Genomic DNA, 17,443 nt, shown 5'->3' with positions numbered 1-17,443 from the left:
CAAAACTTCCCGGCTCGGAACCAGTCGCGTAGCTGCATGGCTTTTTTATGACAAATCAAATCGCCTAAAGGTATACAATTTCATTTTACTTCGCGAAACCTATTTTTAGATTTGCACGGTAAAGCTTTCCCCTAAAAAAATGGGTAATAACAGCTACAAAGTCGTACTAAATTTGTAACAAATTTAGTGCAAAAAAGTGCGTTGTAAATAGCAGTAACGTTATGTCTACTTGGCGGATTACGTTGATCTACAAGCTGGCATTAGCAGTCCAACATAATCTGCTAATGCACTGAAGAGCTGTATGCGAAACGTAAAATAATCAAAACAGTCATATGCGCTTTAGTGCAAACCGTTACCCATGACGTACCGAAACCTGAATGACTGCCTTTTATTAGAAACCCCTTTATTTCAACTCAGGAGGTTCTGGAAATTTAAGGTCACTGATCATGTTCGGAAATTTGGTGGCAAACATTTCCTATTTTTTATAGCTAGGAAACCACATTTTTGTCGGAGATGCCTGAACCGATTTCGAAAATCATAGACGCGTTTGAAAGCTACTATTAGGTTATTTGATAAGTTCACAATGCTTTCACTTTTTTCCGAAGACAGAGGCGGACAGATGCAGTGAAATTGTCGGCTATGTCATTTATATTAACATACCATATAAGTTGCTGTTTATCGATGCGCATTCAATTTCCCCCTAATGATCTAATTCAAATGTATATTATTGACAACATTTTCGATTACGTAATCGAAAGTATTGTCAATAAAATCGAATATGTGACGTAAGCGATGGAATACGGTTAGATGAATTGCTCGATTACTTCTGAATGGACCCAAATCAATCCACTTAAACTTGTGCCAAAAATTAACTCAACAAAAAAATGTTATAATGAGACAATTTGAATGACAAAAGAAAAATCTTTGACTATCCTGACTATTGACTATCGCTGTCATTTAACTGTAAATTGTGTGACCCCATTGCTAGACCAAACATAAACTGTCAAAAATTATTCTCTGTGGCAGATAAACTGTGACAAATAAACTGGCTGGTCTGATCGTAGCTTTAGTACTTTCATTTGAATCTCTTTCGCTAGATTATTTTTCGTTGACATTTTTAACTGCAGCACAATTTGAACGTGGTTGTGAATTATTTATTAGAACGAAGTATGAATAAATAAAATAAAATAAGAAATGAATACTATCTACATACGTATTTTTGCATGGAATCCAGGGTGGCCGTCCTAGTGGCAATTATAGAGTATTCGTTTTGCACTGCTTCTTTCACAGCAGTACGAACATATGTATTCAACTTTGCTGAATTGTGGTATACCCATGCTCCAGCGACCACTTCGGCAACAAGAACGATTAACAGGCAGCTAAAAAACTTACAGAAAATTATTTGTGATGCATAAGTTCAATAAAATATCTTTACTTACGGAAAACAGCATGCATTGCGATTTTTTATATGCACCACAACATCCTAGAAATGCAATAGTTAACATCAATCCACCTACAACTAGCAAAATGTACAATCCGATGAAGTAATTGTTTTCATTTTGTGTCAATGAAACGAGGAATGTTGGATCTGTTAACATCCATACTGAGAGCAGAACTAGTGCAAAACCTATAAGCTGAAATACAAACATAGTATTAATGGCATTAGCAAAGTTTGTATGCCGGAAAATGTGTTTGTTCGGTTAAAACTGTAATTGAAACGAACACAGAGTTAAATTTCAAGACAAAAAGCGGTACTGAGCCTGATAAAGTGTTAATGTTAACTATAATTAATCTAATGAAAATCTCTATCGTCACTGGCAATCAATACACTTGGTGGAAGGCGTAATGTTTCTTCTTTAGAGCCTCTTCCTCTCGTGTGTTTTGTTTTCGATGTATTTATAACTATCCGATACGACTAGCTCAGGCTTTCAGCCTGGTGTATGTTTCCATCGACGTCGTCAGCGAATTCAAAAAACTGTACGGACTTTTGGAAGATCGTACCACTTGTGTCGATCCTCGCTCTTCGAATCACTCCTTCCAAAGCAATATTAAACAAGAGTCAAGAGAGTCCATCACCTTGCCGTAGCCCTCGCCGAGATTCGAAGGGACTTGAGAGTGTCCCAAATATTCGGACGTAGCATATCACTGTGCCCGGATTCTCGGTTCAATGCAAAGGGCGCTGGTCTTACAAGCAAGCTGTAATATGTTAGAGCCCCAACCAGGAAGAATTCTAAGTTTCAGAAGGATCCTAATACCAGCCATGCAATGATTCTGTACGCCAATAATCGGCAGCGAAATCTGTTGAAACAGAGAGGCCAAATTGCACATAATGAATGTAATGCCAAGACTTTGACACCACTCTATCCATCGTTGCTTTGACATCACTCTATCCAACGGCGTCGACTGGGTGCTATCGCCTTATGCGTTAGTAGAGTGCGAAATGGCTTATAAATTAAAGCCTGTTGACATGGTGTGTCGCAATATATCACTCTGTTTTTTTATTATACATTGCATTGTATTACTGTGGAATTTTTATTAGCGGAGACACATTTTAGTGCTGCGACGCAAAAAGAGCATAACTAACACTGCGACATTGACTGTTATATATTGTATCGTAATAAATTATTTTGTATATTTTATTAGATTGTTGTCTGTTGTATAAATCAGTTATGTGATATTTTTCCAAGCAGCTATATTAAAATTAAATTGTGTTATATTATATTACTTTGTATTATACAGTATTATTTTGTTTTATATTATATTATACTAGCTGACCCATCGAACTTCGCCTCACCCAAAAAGGAGCAGAATTGTCAAACGACTAAGTGATTAACGTTTCTCTCCAATATTTCTCTGATTAATTAACCAACAATTAACGGAATTTGACACACAATCGCTGTAGCCCAAAAAAAGCAACGTCAAAAAAAAATTAATGAGAAAATGTGAAAAACATCTGTTCAGTAAAAATAGAGCAAATGAACAGACTCACCGACTCTCATTCTTTGAATCAATGCACTGAACGGAGATCCCTCTCTAATGGCTTCGACATAATGGATATAAGGTGCCACATTTTCTCTTCCAGATAGGATTCTTGCTTCCGGTAATCGATAAAAAAAAAGGTTCTTAACCACAATTTTGTATAACTATGGCAACATTGGCTAATTGGCATCGTGCTGTGAATTTCGTGCTCAATTTTGTTGATTAATTTACGATTACCGAATAATCTGTAGCTGACATAGTTTTCAAAGTCATAAACTACTTCTAATGTGTTACGGATTAGTGCTATTTCGACGATTCTATTCTTTATTGAACGATTTGTCAGCGATTTTATATTCATCGTTGCCCACGAGACTTGCTATTCGGTTGCTACCATTCTTTAGCTTCAGTGCCTTTCGGTGACAATGTCAAAAAACAATAAGTGCGACTCTGACTCCTGTCACGGTTCCTCCGGCTCACGTAGTCAATAAGATTTGTTGTGAATTCTGTGCTAAATGGTTCCACCACAAGTGCGTAAATCTTAGCAATTCTGCAGTCAAATCGCTTCGTGACTGGCCTGGTGTTTGTTAGCTCTGTACCGGTTGCCGTGTTGCGGATAATCGCTCTTCGTCGTGTACTGAAACAATTGATCTGATTTTACAACGCACTACATCTACGCTTAAACTCGTCGGATCAGTTATGGATACACTGCAGTGGTTTTGCAAAGTTTATTCATTATCTTTCTCAAAACCAAATTGATGGCTATTCCAAAACAATGATACACCCAAACCTCCTTTTACGAACCTTATATATGTATGTATGTATGCTTACACACTCACTCGTCTGCATATATGTGTTAATATTTATACATATAAATGATCGCTTTCACTTCACCAATATTTATATGTATTAAGAAATACGAATATTTGCACACATGTGTGCGTATATTAATACATATATACATATATAAGTTACGTAAATGGAGGTTTGGGTGTAGTGCTGGCCCCTTCAAGGATCGTATTGACGAATTACACTTTGATATGAGTAATCTATTCGATTCAATCGTCGATGCAACCAATAAGCGTCCCCGTACTAGCAACACTAGCAGACCATCTTTAACGCAGCCTGACAAAATACCGAAAGTCGACGTTCAAGTAACCAATCATATCTCGACGCATATTACAGATCCTACCATTTTAGGTGACACTACATCTAATCACCTGCCTGTTGCCACCTCCGCCACCGTCGCTGATCACATAGCTCAACAGCTATCTGGAATACTTGTTTGAGCTGAAACAACATTTGCTCCACCTTCTGCTGAACCAAACACAAATAACGTTGCATTCAACACCACCACAACGATTGCTACTACTACACATCCTCTCACCGCATCACCTGCTACTGTTACATTCACCACCGCCGCAAACTCCACGACCGCTACCCCTCTCACCGCCACAGCATCTCAACCAATCTCTTACGCCGTGAACAACGTTCATCTTGCTACTACTGCTGTTAACACTGTCTCTGCAGCTACTAATCACCTCAACTCGATCAACACCACCAACCATCGTTCAAAGTTCGACGCTTCATCGAGCCAACCCTGTTACACATCGTCTAGTTACCCTGAATCGCCAATCAACAATATACATCACCATTAACGATTCGCCGCTCCATTCATGCAAACATCATCTATTCATACTGCTAGTAACCAGTCAGATATGCGCAATGAAGGCAATACTTCAGTTTTAGGAAAGACACAACAAATTCAAAATACGACACACTGCCCACAGTTTGTAAACACTCTTATCGATTGCCTCTCACCACTTTAATTACTGGCTCTAATAACAATAGTGCTGCCATCACAGTACACCCAAAGCTCCATTTACGTAACTTATATATGTATTAATATACGTACACATGTGTGCAAATATTTGTATTTCTTAATACATATAATATTGGTGAAGTAAAAGCGATTATTTATATGTATAAATATTTACACATATATGCAGACGAGTGACTGTGTAAGCATACATACATACATACATAAGGTTCGTAAAAGGAGGTTTGGGTGTATTGTCTGATACTATTATCAGGCCAGTGAATGTACAACCTACTACCACTATATCACTTGCTAGCTCTGACGTGACATCGAATCTAGTCGTAGCCATGCCATTCAATAACGAGAAGTAGTTCTATGTTACTCGATTTCTTCCCTACGAATCTGAGTCAAATATTGTTCGTTATGTGTCGGTTCATGCTAATTGTAATCCAAACCTCATCCGCTGCCATTGGTTGGCATTCCAAGATTCAAACATACGTCCTCTCTCATACGTTTCATTCAAACTCAACGTTCCTGAGGAAATTGAAAAACGTACACTTTCATCCAACTTCTGGCCCGAAGGTATTTCAATCACTCCTTTTTTGGAACGCAGATCAAACTCATTCAAGCAAATGACACTCAATCGCTACGCGCGTGCGGATCGTAATTGAAAAAATTTAATTTTTTTTATTTGTTTATTAATTTTTAACGTTTTTCATTATATTAACTATATATCACACGGCTGTTTCCCAACTGGCTAAGAATAACGCTACGGTCCACCTGTACCGGTGGTATAAGTCCACCAAACAGGTAAGCCGTGTGACATCCGGCGGAATTATTTTTTACCAAGAATTGATCCACTGGTTTCCTGTTCCATGTCGTAAAAGGCCACAAAAATAGGAACTCCTAAGTCAAGGTGTATTTCCGTGCCGATGGCTGAATGGCAGGAGGTTAATCAATGCAGTCGTGAACGGAATATCTTGGGGTTTTCCCTTACTGTGTTAAGCGAAGCTATGGCACAGTGGACGACTTCTTTCTTCGCAACTCGTGGGATTTAAATGATTAAAACATTTAAAAAAATCCTTACATGGTTCGCTATAGGCGATTATAAGCCAATATATTTGGTTTCATGTAGTTGTTGTACGGTTGGTGCTGGAGGTGGAATGTTCGTTACTCTAATTGATAATGGTTAGAGTGGCACAAATCAATCTTCAGCATAAACGTACAGCAACTATGAATCTATCCAGACTTCTGCAAGAAGGTAAAGCTTCTATAGCTTTGGTTCAAGAACCATATTTCCAAAAGGGAAACTTCTACGTTGAAAAATTGTTAAACCCAGTCTTTGTTGCCTTCAACAAGACCGGTATGACTAATCCACGTGAAATGCCTCGAGCATGCATACTTGCAAATAGTGCTCTCGATGTTTCTCTCATATCGGAGCTCACAACTCGGCATATTTGTGCTGTCACAGTTGGTATGACTATTGATGGAATAGACAGGAAATATGTCTATTGTTCGGCATATTTACCGCATAACCAACCTTCGCCAAGCGATGACTTCAAAAAGATTGTATCATACTGCTGCAAGAGTGATTTACCGCTTGTTATCGGCAGTGACATAAATGCTCACCATATCATTTGGGGCAGCACAGATATAAATTCGAGAGGCTCTGATATAATGGAATTTGTGAGCAGAACAAACCTGCACATAGTCAATGCAGGAAACCGTCCAACTTTTGCGAGATTCGGAAGAGAGGAGGTTTTGGACGTAACTCTCTGCTCTGAAGGAATTGCACATGACTTGGTGAATTGGCTCGTCTCCGAAGAGCTCGAACCTTCGTTTTCTGATCATAAGTACATCTTCTTTGATCATTCAAACGTTAAATTTGATATTATCACATATCGTAATCCCAAATCCACAAACTGAGACCTCTATGAAGAGGGCTTGGCGACTAGATTTTACGGGTACCAACCAACAATCGAAACCCCAATTGATTTGGAAAATGTTGTCCACGAGACAAACTCACTCATAGTTGCAGCATATGAAGAGGCTTGTCCACTTCGGATTGTGCAAGCTACTAGAGGAACTCCTTGGTGGAATGCTGAACTTGCTAGACTAAGGAAACTATGCAGAAGAGCTTGGAACCACCGACGCAGAGATGGGACGGAGGCATTCGTGTCGGCTCGAAGGGCTTACAAAAATGCTCTTCGATCGTCTGAGCGAAGTGGTTGGAAAAGCCTCTGCACAAATGTCTTTAGTCTCAACGAGGCTAGCAGATTAAATAAGTTACTTTCGAAGTCTAAGGACTTTAATGTCAGCCTCTTAAGAACTTCAGATGGTGAACACTTGTCTGAAGAAGGTGATGTACTTCACTATCTTTTTAACACTCACTTTCCAGGATGTATGGATCCATCACCGACAGCTCTTCCCGAGACTTTTTCAGGTAGTTACGATTCTTGGGCCCTTGCTCGAAGCGTTGTGACGATTGAATCGGTCAAATGGGCAATTGAGAGTTTTGCTCCGTACAAGTCTCCTGGAAAGGATGGAGTTTTCCAGTGTTACTGCAGAAAGGGTATGAACATTTCAAACATGTTTTGAAGAAAATACTTACTTTTAGTCTTGCGACTGGATATATTCAAAGAGCCTGGCAGGAAATAATTGTCAAATTTATTCCCAAAGGCGGTCGCGACACTTATGAGGAAGCGAAGAGTTTCAGGCCTATCAGTCTTAGCTCATTTCTTCTTAAAACAGTGGAACGCATAGTCGATCACTATATCAGGAATGTTAATTTGGGCGTGCATCCTCTACATGGAATGCAACATGCTTACTAGCGTCCACTACAACCCTGTTACATGATGTTGTGTACAACATTGAAAAAGCTTTCTCACAAAAGCAATCTTGCTTGGGAGTTTTCCTAGATATTGAAGGTGCCTTTGATAACGTGTCTTTCAATTCAATTCTGGAAGCAGCCCGTGGTCATGGCATACCTTCAAGTATCACAAATTGGATACACGCAATGCTTAGCAATCGACTTCTTTGTTCATCGCTTCGGCAAGCAGAGATTAGAAAGCTGAGTGTCTGTGGGTGTCCTCAAGGTGGTGTACTATCCCCACTTTTATGGAACCTAGTCGCTGATGGTTTGTTAAGGAAACTTAATAACCTTGGATTTCCGACTTATGGTTTTGCGACGATTATCACTATAACACTCTCTTTGATTTAATGTAGCAAGCCCTGCGATCTGTTGAGCAATGGTGTTGTTAGGTTGGATTATCTGTAAATCCGGGCAAAACATCAATGGTGCTTTTCACTCATCGTAGGATAATCACAGGAGCTCGTCCGTTACAGTTCTTTGGTTCAGAGGTCACTGTGGTCGATCAAGTTAAATACGTCGGGGTTATTCTTGACTCAAAATTGAATTGGTCTGCTCACATTGACTTCAGGATTAAAAGAGCTTGCATGGCTTTCGGCCAATGCAGACGAGCTTTTGAAAAATCATGGGGACTCATACCCAGATATATTCATTGGATCTACACAACTATTGTTAGACCAATTTTAGCATATGGATGTCTTGTATGGTGGCAGAAAGGAGCAGTCGCGACAGTTCAGTCAAAGCTAAATCATCTCCAAAGGATGGTCCTAATGGCGATGACAGGAGCATTCACGACAACTCCTACTGCTGCTCTAGAGGCGCTACTGTGTATTAAACCACTACATGTGTTCCTAAAACAAGAAGCATTATCTTGTGCATACCGTCTTAGAGTTACAGGGCTTTGGAACAGTAACCATTTAGATTATGCTACCAGCCACACTCGCTTGTGGTCTCAAATGGTTACGTGGGATGAGTATTTACTCGCTCCTAGTAACCTAACTCTCACATGCAGTTTTCCTTTCAAAACATTCAATGTGAGCTATCCTCTTCGTGAGGTATGGTTGTCTGGTTGTCTCGAACGACAACTTGATGAACACATAGTTTGTTATACGGACGGTTCTCTGTTGAATGGTCGTGCTGGTGCTGGTGTCTACTGTCGTGAAATGAGGCTGGAGCAGTCTCATTTACTTGGTAGATACTGTACTGTGTTCCAAGCAGAAATCTACGCAATTCTGTGTGGAGTACAATCGGCACTTCAGCAGAGGATCTGTGGTAAACGTATTTATTTTTGTTCCGACAGTCAGGCAGCCTTAAAAGCACTCAGTTCGAATGACTCACGGTCGAGTCTAGTGATCGCATGTCGAACTCAAATTGAAGACCTCAGCATTTCAAATGCTGTTTACTTCTTATGAGTACCCGGCCATTCTGGTATTGCTGGAAATGAATGGGCTGATGAGTTGGCTAGAGCTGGTGCAACGAATGATTTCGTTGGTCCTGAACCAGCTTCACCACTTTCAACTAGTTGGATAAAGCACAAGATTCGTTCTTGGGCTGCATCCAAACATGCCAGCAACTGGCGGAGCTTGCAAACCTGCGCTCAGACAAAAGCATTTCTACCAGATTTTAATCTGAAAATGTCAAAGTGTCTACTGCATTTCTCCAAGCATCATTGCAGTATTCTGGTCAGAGCTCTGACTGAACATTGCAAACTCAATTATCACATGGCTACTATTCAACGTGCTGAGTATTATTCATGTGATTTGTGTGAATGCGAATATGGTACTTCATATCATCTGATATGTAACTGTAAAGCATTGACGCAGCTACGTATCCGGGTTTTTGGTTCTCCATACATGGTTGAGTCTGTGTATGCGGAGCTAAAATTAAAGGATATTCCCTCGTTTCTCACCCAATGTGGTAAGGAGCTATAGTCAGAAGGGTTCATCGTTCTTCCTGGAGTGAATGAATCCCTTCTGTATTCACCTTAAACAGGGTTTAGTAGATTGTTTGGCATCCTTTAGGGGGCACCGAATTTACTTCTGCTCGTACATACTGCGAGTCGTTCTGCATTCTTCCGGGAGTGCAGAATGGTGTCGCTTTTGTAATATCTCTAAATCCTCTCGGGGGTTGGAGGTTTTATTAACAGCAGACTGTTCGGGACCTCGTAGAGGTTCAGAATTTACTTCTGCTTCCAATAAATGTGATCCTCAGCAGATTGTTCAGCATCCCTTAGGGGTGCAGAATTTACTTCTGCTTTCATGTGTTTCTGTGTCGTCAATTTTTCCCATCCTCCTAGTCCAACCCCTACCATTTCCTTCCAATCCTTCCCTCTTATATATCGGGAAAATTATGCTAAAAACAAATTGATGGCAAGGCACAAATCTCCAAATATCAAGGGGAACGTGCCATTTGAGCCAATTTGTTCTGATTCCTGAAGGTTGTTTTATGGAATCGCTTATTTGATAGCTAAGGAAAAGAAGCACATTTCATGTCTTGGACGAATTTTTGTATCTTTATTAAATTTTACAGTATAGGCTGTTGAAAAAAAGCTCTTTCTTGAAAACGCGAAATTTCTAAAAATCATATCTCGAAAATTTCACGAACCATATTAAAATAAAATAATACGTGTAGAATATTTTCGAGTTCTTTACCGAAAAAAATAGTTAGAAGAAAAAAAAATTTTGCATGGCTGATTTTGCGTGGAATGCCCCATATACATATATAGATTATACTAGCGGACCCCTGCACACTTCGTAGCGCAATAATATTAGATTGAATGTAAACAATCAAAACTACTTGTCAATTTTAATGAATATTGATGAAAAAATAATTATTATGCTCTATGACAGCGGTCCTAACCTTTTTATATCGCGGACAACAGGACGAAATATATAAAACCGATGGTTTGTTCGAACGCATACAGGCAGCATACAATTTTCCATCTAAAAAAAACTAAATTCACGCCTAACTCCTAACGATTATTGACGGTAACAGAACAGTTAAATGGGTGAGAAAATGACGTTCAAATTTAAATGACATATCAGTGGGCATCATTGAAATGCTTGAAATAAAAATTTTTGTTCTTCTAATCTGCCATTCAAAATTGTTATCTCGACAACATTTGCGATTAACTTTTGGACTTTAAATTTTTTTCTGTACTTGTTTCTTTATTTTCTGCACTTTGTTTTGTACTTTGTGTGCTTCTTTCTGTAATTTGTGTGTTTGTTCCTGTACTTTCTATGCTTGTTTTATAATTTGTTCCTGTACTTTCTGTACCCACTCCAGTATTTTCTGTATTTGGTCTGTAACTTCTGTACTTATATCGGTAGCATCTGCATATTCTGTACCTTTTTCTGCACTCTCTGAAGTTGTGCCAGTACTTCCTTTACTTGTTTCTTTCATTTTTGTACTTGGTTTTGTACTTTCTGCACTTGTTCCTGTATCTTTTTTATTTTTTCTTGAACTTACCTTCTGTACTTGTTCCTTTTATTTCTGTTCTTGTAGCTGTCCCGGTGAACTTCTCACAGCTCCAAAATTATCTTTGGATGGAAATTATTTCGAATACTCTAAAGTCAGAATAATCGAACGATCAGTGAAGTAGAATGGTATTTTTCTCGCACAGTGAAAGGTATTATCCTCCATGTTTCGTAAAAATTAATCATGTGACAATTGTTTTCGATTCGATCTCAACATTTTTTCCAAAACAGGTACACACGTGCCTCAAAAAAAGTTGGAACGGTAACATTGAGCTGTCATAGCTCAGCTGTTTTTCAACGAATCTCAATAAATTTTACACCCTCGAATTTTGTGAAGTTCGTAAATTGATTCCAAACCTTTGTAGCAGACGATTGGTAAAGGAAACCCAATGAAAATTTGATTTTTCCCGTTCCAAGTTTTTTTCATGCGCCCAATATGCCCTATCTGCTTTCCAATTTTCTTTCCTTTGGCATAAACGTCGCATAGAAAATATTGAGTACTTCAACTTTACCGAGTCATAATTCTGTTGTTAGTCAACCGATCTTCAAAATTTGTTCATTATTGGAAAGGTACTACTTCCACAAATAAAATGCGTTGAAAAAAACTAAAAATAGGGTTACATACCCAAAGTTATAATGAAAACTGTAGATAGATGACATAAGAAAAGATGATACATTTTACAATGATCGTAAATATCTCGAAATTCAAAGCGATGACCTATATATTTTTATACATCATTCGATTGCTAGTGATACCAGCTACAATTTTCGCTCAACTACCATTCCTGCACAATCAAAAGAAAACACGAAGAAATCGATGAATTTATAAATATATATATAAATTTTTCATTTTTTTTCACATGTTTGTATATAACTCAAAAATTAAAGCGATGACATGTACATTTTTTTTATTCAAAATATTGGAATCATTACCAGAAATAATGTATTGATGATCAAAATTATATATCCGTTCAAAGCATCTCAAGAAATTTGGTACAAATAGAGAGAATATATTAATATTTTGATTTCATCTGTTTCAAAGAGACGTAGAATTTGTTTTTTATTAATAAAACAAATTTTGTGACAGAACGTAAAATTATATGAATTTAATATACTAACCCATGGCAAAATAAACCAACTACAATTAAAAATAAAATTATTGCTTGATTTTTGTTTTACAAGCAATTAAGAACAAAAACATATATCTTAAATTTTCCACTATCCTAAAAGACATCAATTATAATCAATAGAATATTAAAATTTAAATATCACAAACTTAGAATTATTTTGGAATGTATAGAATTCGAAAATTATTTGAATTTTCTATTAGTAAACAATTCAGAAAAAGTAGAATTCTAAATTTAGCACAAAAAAACACACGAAATTAAGTAAAACTTGTTTTTATCCACCTAGTTGTGTAATGATGCCTTTCTCATATCTCTCTTATTCTCATATAAAAAATGTATTCTTCAAACAGTTTTGTTTGATTTTTGAAAAACATGAAAGCTAGTGCATGAACTAGTGTAACCTACAAAATGAAACAGTTCTCAAATCGGTTAGGCCATCTTTCTCAGTGAAGTGAGTTCCACTATTTCAGGTACTTATAAAACTGGAATCGCCCCGAATATTGGCTTTGCAGCAGCTTTTTCGATTAGCACCAACCAACCAATCATATGGCTTATCTTCACTGATCATTTGTTTTGAAGACATCATAGCTCTAAAGTATAAGGTTAAGCCACAAATGTTTTTGTCCCCCTAAATTGTGGATCCGGACCACTGTGCAATGGAATGGAAATTTTAAAATTTCCGATCTTTTACCTATTTTTTGAGATTCTACGGCAAACCTACAACAAAATCAGAATTTTAGTAGTTATCAATTGCGTTTTGGTTGTGCATACAAATTGTTTAGATCGTTTGTCCAATACAAAAATATGACTATTTTTAGAGTTTCAGGTTATTTACTAAAATTTTTAAAATTGTCGGTGAAATCCAAGTTTCAGTTTTTTTTTTGTAAATTTTGTTTATAATAAATTTCCAACTAAAATAATAAAAAATATATGTCATAAAATTTAAAAGTTTTGATTTGATTTTGTTTGCAAAATTTTGTCAATAATAGAAATTCTCTGTATTTGTACCAAATTTCTTGAGCTTCTTTGAACGGATGTATTATTTTGGTCATCAATACATTGTTTCTGGTAATGATTCCAATATTTTGAATCAAAAAAATGTACATGTCATCGCTTCAATTTTTGAGTTATATACAAAAATGTGAAAAAAATGAAAAATTCATATATATTTATAAATTCATCGATTTCTTCATGTTTTCTTTTGATTGTGCAGGAATGGTAGTTGAGCGAAAATTGTAGCTGGTATCACTAGCAATCGAATGATGTGTAAAAACATATAGGTCATCTCTTTGAAATTTGAGATATTTACGATCATTGTAAAAAGTCTCATCTTTTCTTAGGTCATCTATCTACAGTTTTCATTATAACTTTGGGTAGACAACCCTGTTTTTAGTTTTTTTTTCAGTGCATTTTATTTCTGGAAGTAGTACCTTTTCAATGGTGAACAAATTTTGAAGATCAGTTGACTTACAACAAAGTTATGACTCGGTAAAGTTGAAGTTCTCAATATCCGATTCGCGATGCTGGTGCCGCATGAATGCAGCAGATAGGGCACGTTTTGAGCTTAAAAAAAACTTGGAACGGGAAAAATCAGATTTTCATTAGTTTTTCCTAAACGATCGTCAATATATTTAAAATAATCTACAAACTTCACAAAACTCGGGGGTGTAAAATTTATAGAAATTGGTCAAGTAACAACTGAGCTATGGTAGCTCAAAGTTACCGTTCCAACTTTTTTTTTAGGCTTGGTGCTCCGCGTAACATTTTTAGGCTTGGTATGAAGAGTGTTGAAGCAGTTTTTTCTTGTTCTCAAGGTCCCAAATGACTCAAGCAAAATATAACCAAAATCAGTGACAGTTTATGAGCAAGAGAGTAAATCGTTCCAATAGAGGTAAAATATGTCGATGAGTTCCCAAATCTTGGTTCCATCGATGTAATTCTATAACAGGAGGCAAACGGGATGGTTCGAGTACATTGGACGAAACTGTTCATAGCCACTCAAACGCAAATAATTTGAAATTTCGAAGAACTCTGGATTGATATAATTTGGACCGTGTTTGGGCAAATTCAAGAAGTTTGGACTCAAGTAAATAACCAAACTTTTGTGAATTTACATATATTTTCATGCACATATTTGGAGCATGCAATTGAATGGAAAGTTACATTACAAAACTAAGTGGTTTGTAAATATACAGTCTTGTTCAATGATGGTTGGCGGTTCAATGCATAAGGCACTGGTCTTACAAACCAGTTGTCGTTTGTTTGAGCCCCGACCTGGAAGGATTCGTAGTGTCAATAGAATCGTAGCACCAGCCAGGCATACACTCTGAATAGGCTGCGAAGTCTGTTGAAACAGAAGGTCAAATTCCACTACAAGGATGTAATACCAAGGCTTTGCTTTGTTCAATGAAAAACTAAATGAGTTTTAATATAATTTTACATCAATCATGGTTTTAAATCCGATTTTCGTTTCAACTGATGTATATTTCATAGTACTGTCGGTTTACATGTCGTGTAAGTTTCATCTTTTCTTTCTGTGAGAAAAAAAATAGAAAGCACCCTTCTAATTCGAACGGAATTGTTTCAAAAAGTAGAGAGCCGAACAGTTTTGGTTTTAGAGATAACGGTATTAACTTGAAGTGGCAGCATCCCTCAATCCTGTTGTATCTGGATAAAATTTCAGCGCATTGTGACAGCAATAATTTTATGTATCGTGAAGATAGAATTCCTATTTCTGGATTTTGAGGAAAACAACAAATCATAAATAACGTTAATCACTTTCTTTTCTTATAGTCGTTCTATAATTTGACTTCATTCGTACCGCATCTCTCGGATCGATCGGACGTTATTTCGTGCTCTTAAGCAGTGCCGTGTGTGTTTTTCCTTGCTAAAGGTTTTTTTCTCACACATTCGATAGTTTACCAGACTAGTATAACAGTGATCAGACGGTGCCTATCATAAAAAACTGCCGTTATTCTATTGTGTATCCAAGAGGGTTAGCTCTTTGTTTGCGGTGCTAGTGATTGTTCCCGTGCGAAGGTTCCGCACACTAGCAGCAGAGACAATCATCTTGCTGACCTTGAACTGGATTAGTGGTGTCTAGCTAAGTATAATCCTAGTGTTTTGTTTATATCATTCTACCCGTTTATCTCAACATATCTCAATAAAGCGTGTGTTTACTTTACTATGAACGAGGGCGGAGGGCGTCCTCCCTCAAATGATAATCTCTCCATAAAAATGGATGGCATAGAACTCCTGAATAATTTATCTTCCCCTGATAACCCCTCTCGCACACGCGTGTGGCCAACCGGTTCTGCGGGGCCCTATGTGGTATACTTCCGGTCCAAAAAAGAACAATCACTCAATTTGATGCAAATATCAAGTGAGCTGGCTAAGTACTACTCGGACGTTATCCAGATAGCAAAAGTTCGAGCAAAAAAGTTGAAAGTTGTCGTGAAAGCCCTCGAGCAGGCAAATCAGATCGTTCGCCATGAGGCCTTTACGAGGAATTACCGCGTTTACATACCAGCTCGGGAAGTGGAGATTGACGGCGTGGTTAGTGAGGCGAGTTTGACCTGCGAATACCTTCTGAAGAGTGGGGTTGGCTGTTTCAGAGATCCTGCTCTTCAGAATGTTAAAATACTGGACTGCAAGCAATTGAGTTCAGTAAAAATTGCAGAAGATAAGACAAAAACTTATTCTTCATCAGACTCATTTCGGGTAACTTTCGCTGGATCTGCTCTTCCCAATTACGTCCTTCTGGGCAAGGTTCGCTTACCTGTACGCTTATTTGTCCCGCGGGTAATGAATTGTACCAATTGCAAGCAGCTGGGTCACACAGCCACCTACTGTGGCAATAAGCAAAGGTGCATTAAATGTGGAGGGGAACATGCAGACGAATCATGTGGCAAAAAAGCTTCAAAGTGTCTTTACTGTGGGGAAAACCCACATGAATTGAATTCATGTCCCGCGTACAAACTGCGCGGAGAAAAATTGAAGCAATCTCTTAAAGAACGTTCCAAACGAACTTTCGCAGAGATGCTGAAGAACACCATGCCACCTGTCGAATCGATGAATCTCTTTGATTGTTTGCCTACCGACGAGAATGATTCCGATGACCCTCAAGAGGGATCATCCTTTACTATGCCTAGCGGTTCTAGGAAAAGAAGGACGATCTCATCTCCTAAACTGCCTTGTAAAGGCCCAAGGATATCCATTGCGGGGATCAAAAAAATTACAAATACTCGAAGTGCTTCCCAAAAACCGAAGCAAAAGGCTCCTGGTCTAGCGAACTTAGCATCAGACCAAGAGTTTCCTGCACTTCCCGGTACACCAAAAACCCCGAGTACCCCTAAAATACAAACTGAGAATCAATCAAGTGCTGGAATACTGAAATTCTCTAACATTGTGGACTGGATTCTTAGAACCTTCAACGTCACTGATCCTCTCAAGAGTCTGTTGATGACATTTATGCCAACAATTAAAACATTTTTGAAGCAGTTGACTGCAAAATGGCCCCTCCTTTCAGAGATTGTATCCTTTGATGGCTAATACATCGAACGAGGTTAAGGATGCAATCACTGTACTACAGTGGAATAGCAGAAGTATCCTCCCGAAAATTGATTCCTTCAAAGTTCTTTTAAATAGTTTGAAATGCGACGCATTTGCTTTGTGTGAAACCTGGCTGACCTCAAATGTAACCCTCAACTTCCACGATTTTAACATAATTCGCCTGGATCGAGATGATCCCTACGGAGGAGTACTTTTGGGGATCAAAAAGTGCTATTCCTTCTTCCGAATTAACCTCCCATCGATACCAGGTATTGAAGTTGTCGCATGTCAGGTCAGAATTAAAGGCAAAGACCTTTGCATTGCTTCCATCTACATTCCTCCAAGGGCCTCGATTGGGCATCGGCGGCTAAGCGATATCATTGAGCTCCTTCCCGCACCAACGTTAGTTTTAGGTGACTTCAACTCACATGGTACGGGTTGGGGTTGTCTTCATGATGACAATAGATCAACCGTGATCTATGATCTTTGCGATAACTTCAATATGGCAATTCTTAATACGGGAGAAATGACACGGATTCCTGCACCACCAGCAAGACCAAGTGCGCTGGATTTATCCCTTTGCTCGACATCACTACGGCTGGATTGCAAGTGGAAGGTGATCCCT

At 38.1% G+C, this 17,443-nt stretch overlaps 1 protein-coding gene across 11 annotated transcripts in view; it reads right to left on the bottom strand.

Moving 5' to 3' along the window:
* The window catches only part of LOC131440674 (CD81 antigen-like), a 42,480-nt gene that overhangs the window by 10,234 nt on the left and 14,803 nt on the right, over window positions 1–17,443 (bottom strand). For all 11 annotated transcript variants that reach the window (XM_058612168.1, XM_058612163.1, XM_058612170.1 and 8 more), the window contains 2 exons: window positions 1,440–1,634; window positions 1,214–1,387 (listed from right to left, as the gene is read on the bottom strand). In XM_058612168.1, coding sequence (XP_058468151.1) covers window positions 1,214–1,387; window positions 1,440–1,634 — 369 coding nt within the window. The remainder of the gene's footprint in view (window positions 1–1,213; window positions 1,388–1,439; window positions 1,635–17,443) is intronic.

This window comes from Malaya genurostris, chromosome 1, assembly GCF_030247185.1.
Source record: "Malaya genurostris strain Urasoe2022 chromosome 1, Malgen_1.1, whole genome shotgun sequence".
Taxonomy (NCBI): Eukaryota; Metazoa; Arthropoda; class Insecta; order Diptera; family Culicidae; genus Malaya; species Malaya genurostris.
This window is presented reverse-complemented; position numbering and strand designations above follow the sequence as displayed.